Source organism: Abramis brama (genome assembly GCF_963993115.1).
Source record: "Abramis brama genome assembly, chromosome: 20".
NCBI lineage: Eukaryota > Metazoa > Chordata > Actinopteri > Cypriniformes > Leuciscidae > Abramis > Abramis brama.
Window position 1 is genome coordinate 34028581 of NC_139982.1, and position 14904 is coordinate 34043484.

General features: G+C 37.7%; 1 protein-coding gene across 2 annotated transcripts in view; it reads left to right on the forward strand.

Moving 5' to 3' along the window:
• Positions 1-12180: 12180 nt before the first annotated feature.
• Positions 12181-14904, forward strand: part of LOC311071306 (ubiquitin carboxyl-terminal hydrolase 12-B-like) — a 46685-nt gene continuing 43961 nt past the window's right edge. Inside the window, exon 1 of one of the 2 annotated variants that reach the window (XM_084095658.1) lies at positions 12181-12219. In XM_084095658.1, coding sequence (XP_083951784.1) covers positions 12204-12219 — 16 coding nt within the window. In that variant the 5' untranslated portion in view covers positions 12181-12203. The remainder of the gene's footprint in view (positions 12220-14904) is intronic. The other variant, XM_084095657.1, reaches the window with a different exon arrangement.

A 14904-nucleotide genomic window follows, 5' to 3' on the forward strand; every position in this document is an offset into this window, starting at 1 on the left:
TACGACGACTTATTTGTTCCCTCGTTTTAATAAATCGTGGACACGTTGAACTAATTCCCTCCCTCATTTTGATTTAACGAATTACAACGTGGCCAAAAACAGTTTGATACTATTAATAATAGTGCTAAAGACCTATTTTTTGTGAATTTGTGAATATTCAGGTGAATTGTTTCGTGGCCACAAATTAATAATAATTATTAAACTGTTTTTCTTACCTGTGAAGATAGCTCTTCAGTGAATGCCGACTATTCTAGTAGGCCTAACGTTACAGCTTTTTATTCCCTTTTTTTTTTTTTTTTTTTTGTGAATTGGTGAATATTCAGGTGAATTGTTTCGTGGCCACGAATTAATAATACCTCAGCACGTTTTACAAGACCCTTCTCGATCGCAGCGGCAACGAGCACTTTGATCACTTGATTTAAAAAACAAACATTTCAGCGCTAGATCGGCAAAAAAAAAAAAAATGAACGAAATGAATGCTCTGCTAGTTAACTGGAGATGTTTTGTTTATTTGTATTGGTATTCGTGCCGCGAGATGTTTCAAAAGTGGTGGGGACAATATCGACCTTAGAAAATAGTGGTGGGGACATGTCCCACCCGCAAATTACGCCTATCTCGGGGTTGCGGCGCGCACACTATGGTTAACCGATTATTAACCGCTAAGGGCCTCGGTTAACAGTTAATGAAAAACTTGAAAACGTGCAGCCCTACTCAACAACCATTTATGAACACACATTTAAGCTTTTCAAAAGCCATAGTGTACAGTACATTACAGTCTCCAGTCTTACGGCATCACAGACTTCAACATTTTATCATTCAAAATAGCTGAATAACTAACTATCCGAGATTTCGGTATAGAGATAAAGGTTAGGATCATAATTTTCAGGAATATTACAGCACAATGAGTGTATATTAGCACTGTTTGTTTGTTTTTGGCATCTGAGAGAGCTTTTGGACTTGGAAACAGTGGCGTCAGACTTAATCGGACTGAAACACAAATGTTTTAAAGTTAAGTGAAGATGGACATTTTTAATTAGTCAAAATGTAATTTTTTATGTTTATTTATTTCATGGAACATGTGTTTACATGCATTTTGTTGAGATGTATTTTCTTGTTTATCTATTATATACATGGTTGATTATTCATGTTGCTCATGTATTATACGATTTTTTTGTGTATTCATTGATATTAATCTATAGTTAGCTTTTTTTCCCCATGTGCATGGAAGTGTATGTATAAAAGTGAATATCAAATATGTAAGAAACAATTCTTATTTTGTATTTGTTTCAATTTGTTTATTATAATAGAAGTCAAAGGTAACCATAACAACATGAAATTAAATATTTTAAAAAAAAAGGTTTTGGTAGACTGCACACTAAAGGAGACTTGAACTAGACTGCACACTAAAGGAGTCTTGAACTAGACTGCACACTAAAGGAGTCTTGAACTAGACTGCACTCTAAAGGAGTCTTGAACTAGACTGCTCACTAAAGGAGTCTTGAACTAGACTGCACACTAAAGGAGTCTTGAACTGGACTGCACTCTAAAGGAGTCTTGAACTAGACTGCACACTAAAGGAGTCTTGAACTAGACTGCACACTAAAGGAGTCTTGAACTAGACTGCACACTAAAGGAGTCTTGAACTAGACTGCACACTAAAGGAGACTTGAACTAGACTGCTCACTAAAGGAGTCTCGAACTAGACTGCACACTAAAGGAGTCTCGAACTAGACTGCTCACTAAAGGAGTCTTGAACTAGACTGTTCACTAAAGGAGTCTTGAACTAGACTGTTCACTAAAGGAGTCTTGAACTAGACTGCACACTAAAGGAGTCTTGAACTAGACTGCACACTAAAGGAGTCTTGAACTAGACTGTTCACTAAAGGAGTCTTGAACTAGACTGTTCACTAAAGGAGTCTTGAACTAGACTGCACACTAAAGGAGACTTGAACTAGACTGCTCACTAAAGGAGTCTCGAACTAGACTACACACTAAAGGAGTCTCGAACTAGACTGCTCACTAAAGGAGTCTTGAACTAGACTGTTCACTAAAGGAGTCTTGAACTAGACTGTTCACTAAAGGAGTCTTGAACTAGACTGCACACTAAAGGAGTCTTGAACTAGACTACACACTAAAGGAGTCTTGAACTAGACTGTTCACTAAAGGAGTCTTGAACTAGACTGTTCACTAAAGGAGTCTTGAACTAGACTGCACACTAAAGGAGTCTTGAACTAGACTGCTCACTAAAGGAGACTTGAACTAGACTGCACACTAAAGGAGTCTTGAACTAGACTGTTCACAAAAGGAGTATTGAACTAGACTGCACACTAAAGGAAACTTGAACTAGACTGCACACTAAAGGGGACTTGAACTAGACTGCACACTAAAGGGGACTTGAACTAGACTGCACACTAAAGGAGACTTGAACTAGACTGCACACTAAAGGAGTCTTGAACTAACACTAAAGGAGACTTGAACTAGACTGCACACTAAAGGAGTCTTGAACTAGACTGCACACTAAATGAGTCTTGAACTAGACTGCACACTAAAGGAGACTTGAACTAGACTGCACACTAAAGGAGTCTTGAACTAGACTGCACACTAAAGGAGTCTTGAACTAGACTGCACACTAAAGGAGACTTGAACTAGACTGCACACTAAAGGAGTCTTGAACTAGACTGCACACTAAAGGAGTCTTGAACTAGACTGCACATTAAAGGAGACTTGAACTAGACTGCACACTAAAGGGGACTTGAACTAGACTGCTCACTAAAGGAGACTTGAACTAGACTGCACACTAAAGGAGTCTTGAACTAACACTAAAGGAAACTTGAACTAGACTGCACACTAAAGGAGTCTTGAACTAGACTGCACACTAAATGAGTCTTGAACTAGACTGCACACTAAAGGAGACTTGAACTAGACTGCACACTAAAGGAGTCTTGAACTAGACTGCACACTAAAGGAGTCTTGAACTAGACTGCACACTAAAGGAGACTTGAACTAGACTGCACACTAAAGGAGACTTGAACTAGACTGCACACTAAAGGAGTCTTGAACTAGACTGCACACTAAAGGAGACTTGAACTAGACTGCACACTAAAGGGGACTTGAACTAGACTGCTCACTAAAGGAGACTTGAACTAGACTGCACACTAAAGGAGTCTCGAACTAGACTGCACACTAAAGGAGTCTTGAACTAGACTGCACACTAAAGGAGTCTTGAACTAGACTGCACACTAAAGGAGTCTTGAACTAGACTGCACACTAAAGGAGTCTTGAACTAGACTGCTCACTAAAGGAGTCTTGAACTAGACTGCACACTAAAGGAGTCTTGAACTAGACTGCACACTAAAGGAGACTTGAACTAGACTGCACACTAAAGGGGACTTGAACTAGACTGCACACTAAAGGAGACTTGAACTAGACTGCACACTAAAGGAGTCTCGAACTAGACTGCACACTAAAGGAGTCTTGAACTAACACTAAAGGAGACTTGAACTAGACTGCTCACTAAAGGAGTCTTGAACTAGACTGCACACTAAAGGAGACTTGAACTAGACTGCACACTAAAGGAGTCTTGAACTAACACTAAAGGAGACTTGAACTAGACTGCACACTAAAGGAGTCTTGAACTAGACTGCACACTAAAGGAGTCTTGAACTAGACTGCACACTAAAGGAGTCTTGAACTAGACTGCACACTAAAGGAGACTTGAACTAGACTGCACACTAAAGGAGTCTTGAACTAACACTAAAGGAGTCTTGAACTAGACTGCACACTAAAGGAGTCTTGAACTAGACTGCACACTAAAGGAGACTCGAACTAGACTGCACACTAAAGGAGTCTTGAACTAGACTGCACACTAAAGGAGTCTTGAACTAGACTGCACACTAAAGGAGTCTTGAACTAGACTGCTCACTAAAGGAGTCTTGAACTAACACTAAAGGAGACTTGAACTAGACTGCACACTAAAGGAGTCTTGAATGAGACTGCACACTAAAGGAGTCTTGAACTAGACTGCACACTAAAGGAGTCTTGAACTAGACTGCACACTAAAGGAGACTCGAACTAGACTGCACACTAAAGGAGTCTTGAACTAGACTGCACACTAAAGGAGTCTTGAACTAGACTGCACACTAAAGGAGTCTTGAACTAGACTGCACACTAAAGGAGTCTTGAACTAGACTGCACACTAAAGGAGTCTTGAACTAGACTGCACACTAAAGGAGTCTTGATCTAGACTGCACATTAAAGGAGTTTTGAACTAGACTGCACATTAAAGGAGTCTTGAACTAGACTGCACACTAAAGGAGCTGGATGTGTCACAGTTAAATATAATACAAAAAGTGCGAGGACTCAAGTGCGGGAGAATGATAGTTTATTATTAAAAGAAAAACAAATACAAAAACAAAACCCACGAGGGGGAAAACTACTAGTAAATACAGAACAAAAACAGAACATAAACTTACTAGGGAATCACAGGGTATGGGAAACATTAGACAACAAACCAACACAGACTGCAAACAAGAGGGGACTTATAAAGGGAACTAATCAAGAGGGAACAGGTGGAAGAACTCAAACAATAATCAGATAACAAGGGGGAGGGATCAGACAATGACATGAGCACATGGCCCAAAATAACAAAACACCCATGTGCAACACAAGACAGGACAGGCATGTGACAGGATGAGGCTCCAAAAAAAAAAAAAAAAAAAAAAAACCATTGGAGATCAAACAGCTGGATAAACCTGATCTCAGTATGTGAACTTATTTAACCAAGTAACACTTTAGTATGAATATTTATTAATGCAACTTTCTCTTGCTCTCTTTCTCCCCATCCCACAAAACCAATGAAACAGTTTGAGGCCTATCTTCAGTTTCAATGTGCTTTTATTAAGTGTAATATTGTATGGTGATCGCATCTACATCTGCACCAGCTGGGTGGTCAAGTGTGATCGGGTCAGTTTCATCTGGGAGAAGCTGGTTTTGTGGTGTTTCTCGCTCCTTTCTACTGGTGGCTATATATTGTGCAGAATGGCACATGCAGCCACTATCTGTGATGCCCGCTCTGGTGACTCTGAAGCGCCGAACACAGTTGAAACGTGCCTTTAGGAGGCCAAAGGTCATCTCTATCTTCACTCTGGCTTTACTGAGGGCCACATTGAAGCGGTGCTGTGGCCCTGTCTGAGGGTCATGATAGGGGGTTATTGTGTAGGTTTTTCTATCTCAGTTTAAATTAACAGTGTTTTGTACTGTACCAAATTTAACTTGCTTTCCTCAAAGCGCTGACACAACACAGACTCATGGAAAATTCTCTGTACTGTAGGCTAATAGGCGTTGTAGCCCAGTCATTAAAAACGATTTAGTTTCATATATTTCAATATGAAACTAAATCGTTTAAATAAAATAATATATATTTTTTTAATTTCATGTTGATTATAGGCCTATGAAAAGTGAAAAGCATGAATAAGATAAGATGATCCCGTCCCGAAAATATCGGGAGACAAATGCAGTGGGCAGACATTTTGACCTCATTAAGTTTGTTTTTGTAGAATGCCTTTCTTTAAAGTGAATTTCGGTTTGTATTAATTGTATCTTCATTTTAATCAATGTTTCATCAACCATTTTCCTGGATTTAATAAATAAGAGGTAGGCTAAATATAGAATGCAGGCAATAGGATATAAGGACACGTAGGCGCGGGCGCGCTCGTCTCTTAAATGAACCAAAACTCAGTGTATAAGCTACTTGCCCCACAGACCTGAGAAATATATATATATATATATATATATATATATATATATATATATATATATATATATATATATATATATATATATATATAGGCTAAAGCATGAAATGTCTACTTTTAAACAAAACAATTCAAAACAAAAGAAAACAGACTGTTCTCTGCTTATGTAATCCGTGAAATGTGCATTTCTCTCTGCGTGTTCACTTAATATTATTCTTACTGCGAAGATCGAGTCAGCATCGTCAACTAAATCTTTGACACAGAAAACACTTGTTTTTTAATAAACAATTGAAATGTCTCCTTGATATATTTGACATACTAATAATCATTACTTTTGCCGGTTCTTTGTGACAGCTTTTAGGTGCGTTCTTGGCAGTGCCCTTACACATGAATGCGTCACCAGCGCTCAATAGGCCTAGTTAATATTATTCTTTGGTGTTCAGTTTATTCAGGTTTTCTAATTATTTAATATATGTATACATTAAAGGGGTACTTCACCTCTGGGAAGATGAATGTGTATTTAAAATAGGTCATTTAAGTAGAAGAAATGTGAAGAAATTTTTGAATTTGGAGCTTTCTAGACTGAGAAAAGCCAGAAAAAGTATTTTTGGCTTATGTGGATGAAAGACAACAACTCCCAGAATGCACTTGCTTCGCTGCCTTAGGAGGCCACGCCTACCGGTAAGAGTGCGCAGATGAAAACAACAAAGCTAGCCTACGTGATGATGAGTTTGCGAGGGATTTAGAGATCGTCCAAAATGTCCGGGATTCGGCTTTTGCGTTCTACAGTCGCCATTCATCATGTTTACTGTGGCGAGCAGGACGAGGCTGACGGCTGCGGGAGAACAGCGCGAGGCCGGTGGCGTGATTACTGAGACGCGCCGGGTCTCGCATCTCTCACGGAGGAGCGGGAATTTTTCTTAGCAAAGGTAAAACGCACATCAACCGATCACTTGTTTAGCGTTCATGTAAACACTACATTCAAATTCACCAATCAGAATGAATTCAGTTAGATTGAAAGGTGTGCATGTAAACAATGAATGGCGACCGCAGAAAGCAAAAGCTGAATCCCGGACATTTTGAACGATCTCGCCCGCCGGACAAGTCCGGGAAAAGGAGGATGGTAACCCCTACTTACTCAGCTTTCTCCTACTATTCAGCTTTCTCCACAGAACAAGAGCCTGCTAGCTTAGCTTCCAAAGAAAGACGGCTGACACTGTGTACATTCTGACTGAGTGAGATCCCACCCTGTATGGGCGGGCTGAAAACATGTGGAACAACGCCTTCTACTGGCTGTAGTCTTTAGCCTCTGTCCAGAAAATCCTCCGATGACGCACAATGACGATTTTTGCGTCATTGGAGGATTTTTTCCAGACAAAAAATACATAAATCTCTTGTCTCAGGGGTATATGAGGGTGGAAAGCATGGTATTTCGAAAATACTACAGGTTTTCTACTAATACAAACCTTAATGCTAAATCCTGAAGTAACCCTTTAATATTGTAACGATCACCAGCTGGAGTGCCTCTGAGAGTCACCAGAGGGCACTCCACACCAGACTGATCACATCACAAACTCAACTTCCCATCATGCCGCTTACGCCGGGGCAATGCAATACTTCGCAGTGAACTGAAAAGTGACAGGGGTTTATATGGGTGTATGTGAATGAGCTGCAGGTGGATGAGATGAGTGTGAATGAGCTGCAGCTGTATGTGCAATCAGTCCCAGGTAAGCGGCATGATGGGAAGTTGAGTTTGTGATGTGATCAGTCTGGTGTGGAGTGCCCTCTGGTGACTCTCAGAGGCACTCCAGCTGGTGATCGTTACAAATATATGTATTATATTATACATTATATTATACATTTAATAATGTAGGCTATTTATTTTATTTTTATTTTTTTATCAAAATCTCTCTTTTTTTTTCTCTCGACACCTCTTTAACTCTTCTGGAAAACTGTCAGTGAAGTCCCGAATTGCTCTGCATTTACACCACCGAGATTCTAGTTGGCAGGGGCGGGTTTTAATGTTCCACTGTGTTTAGATTCCTCGCAGCTGTTTTGTGTTTAGGCTACTAAGCGTCTGAAAGAGAGTGGATCATGTTGGAGTTGGAGCTTATCGAAGTGGAAAAACAGTTAATTTTAGTTAAATTACTATAACTAAAAGGCAGAAATGAGAGAAGGCGTCGGAGGAGATGGTACGTGCGACCTGTGAACCTGTTGACGGTTGAACCGAATTTAAAAATGACGGCCAGTGCAGAAGAACACACTGGAAATGTGTGGGAGGAAATGCGATGCTACCAAGTCGACCAATCACAGATCTTGTGGTCCGCGTCGTCGCGACGTGTAGTTACATTTTTGAGGAGGTGCGCGTCAGGGTAAGGCGTAGGGTACTACGTATGATACGTGTCTATGCGTATGCTACGCCGTACCTACTACGCGCACCCGACGCAAAAGTATAAATCGGCCTTTAGCCACGACCAGTTGTAGCAATAAAATATATGTTCTTACAGCCGCCTATACGGGACCAACACGCTACTTCCTTAGCAGCAAGGCACGCAGTGATGGCGGCGCTGCTTTACTTCCGTGTTTCGCCGGATTTGTGTATATCTTACCGGCAATTTTATAAAAGCCTTCTTTTATGGACATGGTCGATAAATGTCCGGGAACAATATGAATGAATTCATGTATTCCTGCAGAGCGAGTACCACCTTGCGAATGGTTGGACAAACCATGTTTTCCCCTAGCTTATCTGCGTCACCCACTGTGCAAGTATGTACCAATTGCATAAAAACGCAACGCAATATCTGCGGTACAGTAAGTGCATGAATTCGACATGTTAAATTCTTTATGTGCTGCTCAAGAAGTTCGCCAAGATAAGACATTCCTTCCGTGGAAAATCTGTATCTTTCATACAAGGAACTATCATGAAAGGCAAGGGGATTTTGTCTGGCTAAAAACTCTTTCTCTATGAAGTGCTCGTCAAACAATTTGCGCTGAGATGTCCACCAGATTTGGAAGAAAAGGTGATTTGAAGTCATTGCAACAGACACTGGGAATAAGTCAGGTCACCTATATGTTTCTTTGCTCTCAGCTGATTGGTCAAACTTCAGTCTGAGATCTCGAATCCAGAACATAGTGTAGCCCTCCCGCCGGGTAGAATCTTATGGCTCACAATGTTAGAAATCTATCTAGGGGATCTTGAATTTACCCACTACCCCGGTAAAGGCACATTCTCTTCAGTCACAGTACAACTATAATCCAGATTGTCAGATTTTCACTTAATAATGCCAGATTTACGTTTCTTCTTTTTCTGAAAATAATAATAAACCACTACTGTGTTTACCTTAATATAAAAAAAAACTATTAACAATCAAATCTTTCCACAGGAAATCACACAAAACTATGGCAGATCAATAAACATGTATTTATTATTCTCTGGAACTCTTTTTCTCTTTTGTTTCTCTTTGAATTACCAAATAATTCAATTCACAGAGTCACAACAATGAATCAATATAACCCCAAAAAGAATCAAATAAAAAAAATGTCAATGAATGCACTACTCAAAATTTACCCAGCTGGGATTTTCAGTACACAGATGGCGCGCTAGTTGGAGCTCTTTGATGCAAACCCAGAGTACTCACGAATCAGGACAACAAGAATTCCAGTTGTAGAATAGTAACCTCGAATCCTTACTCCTCGCCGAGATGATAAACAGCATCCATGATGACACATCCCACGACGACGCTTGATTGGATCTCAAAGAACTCCTCCCTCCTCGAAGTAGTTAGATGCAACCGCGAAAATCAACACAGATCTCCCGATTTCGACGATCCCTCAGTTTCAAAGAAAAATAAACACACACTTAACGTTCACTCTCATCTAGATAGACCACTGCAAAGCTTATTCCAAAAAAACAAAAACAAATAAAACACGGGTATTTTCTAACGGATTTCAAACGACTTACACAACTTACTATAATTTAAACTGCAACACTGCACTCAAGAAATTAAACTCGGGAATATTCTTCCGGGTGATTTCACAATCTAAAACTAATAAAACAAATCAACATAAAGATAGAAAATAACACGGAATCTCTCACGTGTGAACCTCGTGCTAGATCTTCTCCTCACGCGAAAGGGAAATGCAGTCTCTCACCGAACTCTCTCGAAATGTTCGTTTTTTCCGTGCTGCAAACTGATTTGTGACACTTTCACAGTTCAAACCAATCTCTCGCACAAACTTTCATCACCAAACGGCAGTCAAAAATGTCCGTGAACCTTGATTTCTCTCAGCTATCAGCCGAACTGCAACTCATCCGCCCGAGAGAAAAAAAAACTGCACTTCCTCTCTCATCCCCTGCACACCGAACTTTTCCAGAGGTCAAAGTACACAGTTCTCATTGACAGACTGACGCTCTCAGAAAACACAATTAAATGCCACCATTTATGATTTGTTTTCATTTACACACACATATTTTCGAAAAAAACTTTTATAAACATGTCTCATATGAACATGAGAGAGAGAAAAAAATAAAGTCCATCAACACTTTGTTTGCGTAAGAATACAATTTCAGGCCCAAATACAAATAATTAAATTATCTTATTTATAAAGAAGATAAATGACAGGTATACATTTAGAAAACCCAAAACATTTTTTCTAGGTCTGTACAATAGCCTGCCCCGGAGCAGGTTAGCCGTGCAGCGTAAGATACCATGGCGACGAACACCGATTAAAGCCGAGCTACTTTCATAGTACCTAAAACCCAGGGTTGGCGGAAACTAAACTGGAACATAGCTGGCTAGCCACCTAAACCGGCTTCATGGTACAGGCCCCAGGATGAGTGCCGAAGAACCAAACAATCCAAGATCATGCCAAATCGTCAACAATCAAATCCTGTTAACTGAGTTAGCGACGTACGAAGAACGGGCCCCTGGACTATCAGTTGTTTAATCCTGCAGGGAAAGTTTTATCATCATATTGCTGACAGTAAAACAGTGATTTTCCTTTCCATTTCTTTTAAAGTGTCTGAAATGAGAGATCATCTGTGTTTACAGTAACAGCTCCATCTGGTCATTCATGACTCCGTCATAACAGTGAACTCATGTCACACACACACACACACACACACACACACACACACACACACAACATGACATGGAACACTCAGCAATTTCTCAACACTTAGGTCACTTTATAAAAGAAAAACTCTTAACACAATGAGACTATGGATAATTTATCACTGCTTTGGCATAAAATACAATGACTACATCTTTCAAATGACAGATTATTTTCTCACACAGATTTGAACTTTTGCACCCGTGAAATGAAAATGAAAGTCTAGATGTTCCCTATGAAAGTCTAGATGTTCCCTATGAAAGTCTAGATGTTCCCTATGAAAGTCAAAATGTTCCCTTTCGTCTTTGGGACTGAGAACTCGATGTCAGTTTCTCACAGTCTGAAACATGGACTCATCTGACCACAGCACACACACTTCCCCTGTTTTAGAGCCTCTGAGATGAGCTCGAGCCCAGAGAACTCACCAGCATCTCGGCTTTGAACAGATGTAGAGATTTCTCAAGTCAAGTCATCTTCATTTATATAGCGCTATTAACAATGTAGATTGTTTCAAAGCAGCTTTACAGAGATAAGCGTATAATTTAGGGTAACAGAGAATGTTTTGGCTTTATAAAGCCAAAATGCAAATTTTGGTCAATGGTATCTTACAGAAATGCAAATATTGATGACTCTTGAACTTCAGTATCAGACAGTGTACATTCCTACAGTAGTCATAAACATTCACCTCTGCAACCTGCAACTTCTAGAATAATTATTATTTTTCATAGATACAAGAGATTGTATTGAACACCTTTTTAAATTAAACACAAATTGAATTTACAGCAGAAATAGCTTGATATAATATAATTTGAGATTGAAACCTCTTATTTGAAGGTCTAGCTTTATTTTATTTGTTTTATTTTTTTTATTTTTTTGTCCCAAAGCTGCCCTCAAATGGTGAACGTAAAATATTCACCTTAAAATGAAAAATCGAAAGTGTGTTACCTTTATATTCAATAGTTGTTTATCAAAAACATTTATTTCAGTGTAGATTATTTTTAATTGTCAGACTGAATAATTACATTTTTGAAGTAAACCAGGTATGCCTTAAAATAATAATATCTAATCAATTCAAAATAGCATGTTCTTCATAAATAAAAATCCTTTAAACTATTGTATCTGACTATTGAATTGTTATCAAATATATTAAACGTAGCCTAAAGGTTTTAAAATAAATATTAATGTGACATTAGATTAAGATGATCTGCCATGCTCACGTGACACTGAACAAACTGGAAAGTGATAGATTAAAATTTCGGGGCGGGACAAATTTAAAAGCTTTAAAAGTCGGGTAAAGGCTGAATGAAATTTAAACTTTGCTTTTCATGAACATCGAAGATGTCCCAGAGCAAAGGTAGGCTTAAAAGGGGATGGTATATAAGTTTAAATTATTAAATATATAAATAATTTAGTATAGAGCTGTATTTATTAGCAGTAAGCTATGTTTGTTCATTAATTGTTAGCAAGTATTTAACATTAATTGTTATATTTTAGACGTGATGTATTTCAAACAGAGATGCAGTAATGCCAATGTTTTTATTTGCATATATAACTCTTTTTTTTTACCGCATTTAGTCATTTATGTATATATACATACCCATTATTTAAAGAGTTAAAACCTGATGATCTACGTTATCCCAGCATGCATGCAAAATAGAGCTTCTGATTCATTTTCTCGTAAAACGTATTTTACTACTATTATTATTTTTAGGTTTTAAATTACATTTAAATCTCATGTTTTTAATGTTACCCTTTTGAATTTGTCATTTGAAGGTATAGTTTTAAAAAAGTGTGTGTGTGTGTGTGTGTTCTATAACCTAATAACAGTACTGGTCCGTTCTATTTAAAGGAATTAAATAAAGGACAACTAACGGAATTCAAGAGATAAAGTATAAATATATATATAATAAAAAGTAGAATAATTAGAATTTACTGTAAAGTAATCAGTTTGAGCAAATGTTTATTTTAAAATATGCATAAACCTTAGTGAAAAAAGTATACTAAGTGTATACTTGCAGCCAGACTAACTTTCAGTATACTTCAAATGTGTAGGTAATCATTGATTAGTTAACTTGAAGTGTGCTATTTTGAAACAACTAATTTTGTATATTTTAGTAGTAATTAAATTGTAGTAAAGCATAAATCAAGTCAAGTCAAGTATATTTGTATAGCGCTTTTCACAATACAGATTGTATCAAAGCAGCTTCACAGTATTAAATCAAAATAATACAACAAGGTTTGTTTCTAGTGGAAAAAATATCCCCGTTTGGTAAGGCTGATCAATAGTATTATTGATTGATTGATCAATTAAATTTCCCCAATTATCCCTAACTGAGCAAGCCAAAGGCAACAGTGGCAAGGAACCGAAAAACTCCATCAAGTGATCTAATGGTGTCCTAAAACTCCATCAGGTGACCTAATGGAGAAAAAAAAAAACCTTGGGAGAACCCAGGCTCAGTCGGGGGCCAGTTTCTCCTCTGGCGTTTATTAACTAGAGGTCGGATTTAACAAGATAAAAAATATTATATGAATGCCTGGCTGAAGCGTCTTATAGTTTTAAACTGGGAGAGCGAGTCTGAGCAACCCTAACTAATCATAACTTTAAAGGGATAGTTCACTTTGAAATTAATTTTTGGTATGTTTTAGCTTACCTCAAAGGCATCCAAGATGTAGGTGTCTTTCTTTCCGGAGTAGTTTCAATTTTGATATTTTTAGGTCAAACCGTTCTTGTCTGTCAGTCATATAATGCAGGTCTATGGTCACGGTCTCAAAACAGCATGCACAAAGTCCAAATTAAACAATTCCCCATCGTCCAAATTAAACAATTCCCCATCGTAAGTACACATTGATGTCTTAAGACACGAAACGAGCGGTTTGTGTGAGAAAACGAACAGTATTTATATAGTTTTCGTCCTCTTGTAAACACACACACCCAAATGATCAGAGGACGCGGGTGCTTTGGTCTGCGCAAGCGCCGGAAAGCGCCGGAAAAGGTCAGAGGGCGCGGGCGGTTCGATCTGCCTAAAAATATCAAAATTGAAACTACTCCGGAAAAAAAGACACCTACATCTTGGATGCCTTTGAGGTAAGCTAAAACATACCAAAAATTAATTTCAAAGTGAACTATCCCTTTAAGTGTATTCTATGGAAGCTTGTTTCCGCCACTGAATAATAAATAAAGAATAATAATTGCGACTTTTTATCTCACAATTCTGACTTCATAAGACGCAATTGCGACTTTATTTCACGCAATTGTGACTTTATATCTCACAATTCTGAGAAACAAGTCAGAATTGCGAGATGTAAACTCACAATTGTGAGACAAAAAGTCGCAATTATCTTTTAAAATGTTTTATTTTGAGGCGGAAACAAAGCTTCTATAGTATTCAGTGTACTTTTGTGTACTAAATTGGAACAGCTTTTTTTCAAGTATATGCCTGTGTAGGGACTAATTACATGCTTATAGTGATATTAAAGTGTACTTTATTTGTGTTACATTACAAATTCATTATGAGTGTCTTCGAAACATACAAGCAATATACTAAGCTATTTGTACTATATTTTAATATATTAAATTATGCTAAAATGGAACCACTTCAAGAACATTTAAGTATTTCTTTACAGTTCATTAAATATATACTTGTTTTAAACTACAGTAATAATATATTTGAAGCTTAATTTTAATGTACTTCAAGAACATTTAAATAGCATTAAAATGTATTCGCATTACACTAATAGTTTATTATAAAGCAGTTTTATTCAGTATTTAAAATGGAATATAAAAGTGAAAAAATGAAATAAATGTTAAGACATACACAGACTTTGAAATCAAGAAAACTTTAATATAGTATCTTGTTTTGTACATTGCAAAATAAATACATGAGTATATTAAAAAAAGTATAACAGCAGATATAACCTCAAAATACATAATAACAAAGATCAGTGAAATGCAATGGCAGAGCTATATTTATACTTTTTTTGCAGAACATTTCTGTCATACCTGTATAAGTGTACACTATAATATTACATCACTCAATAA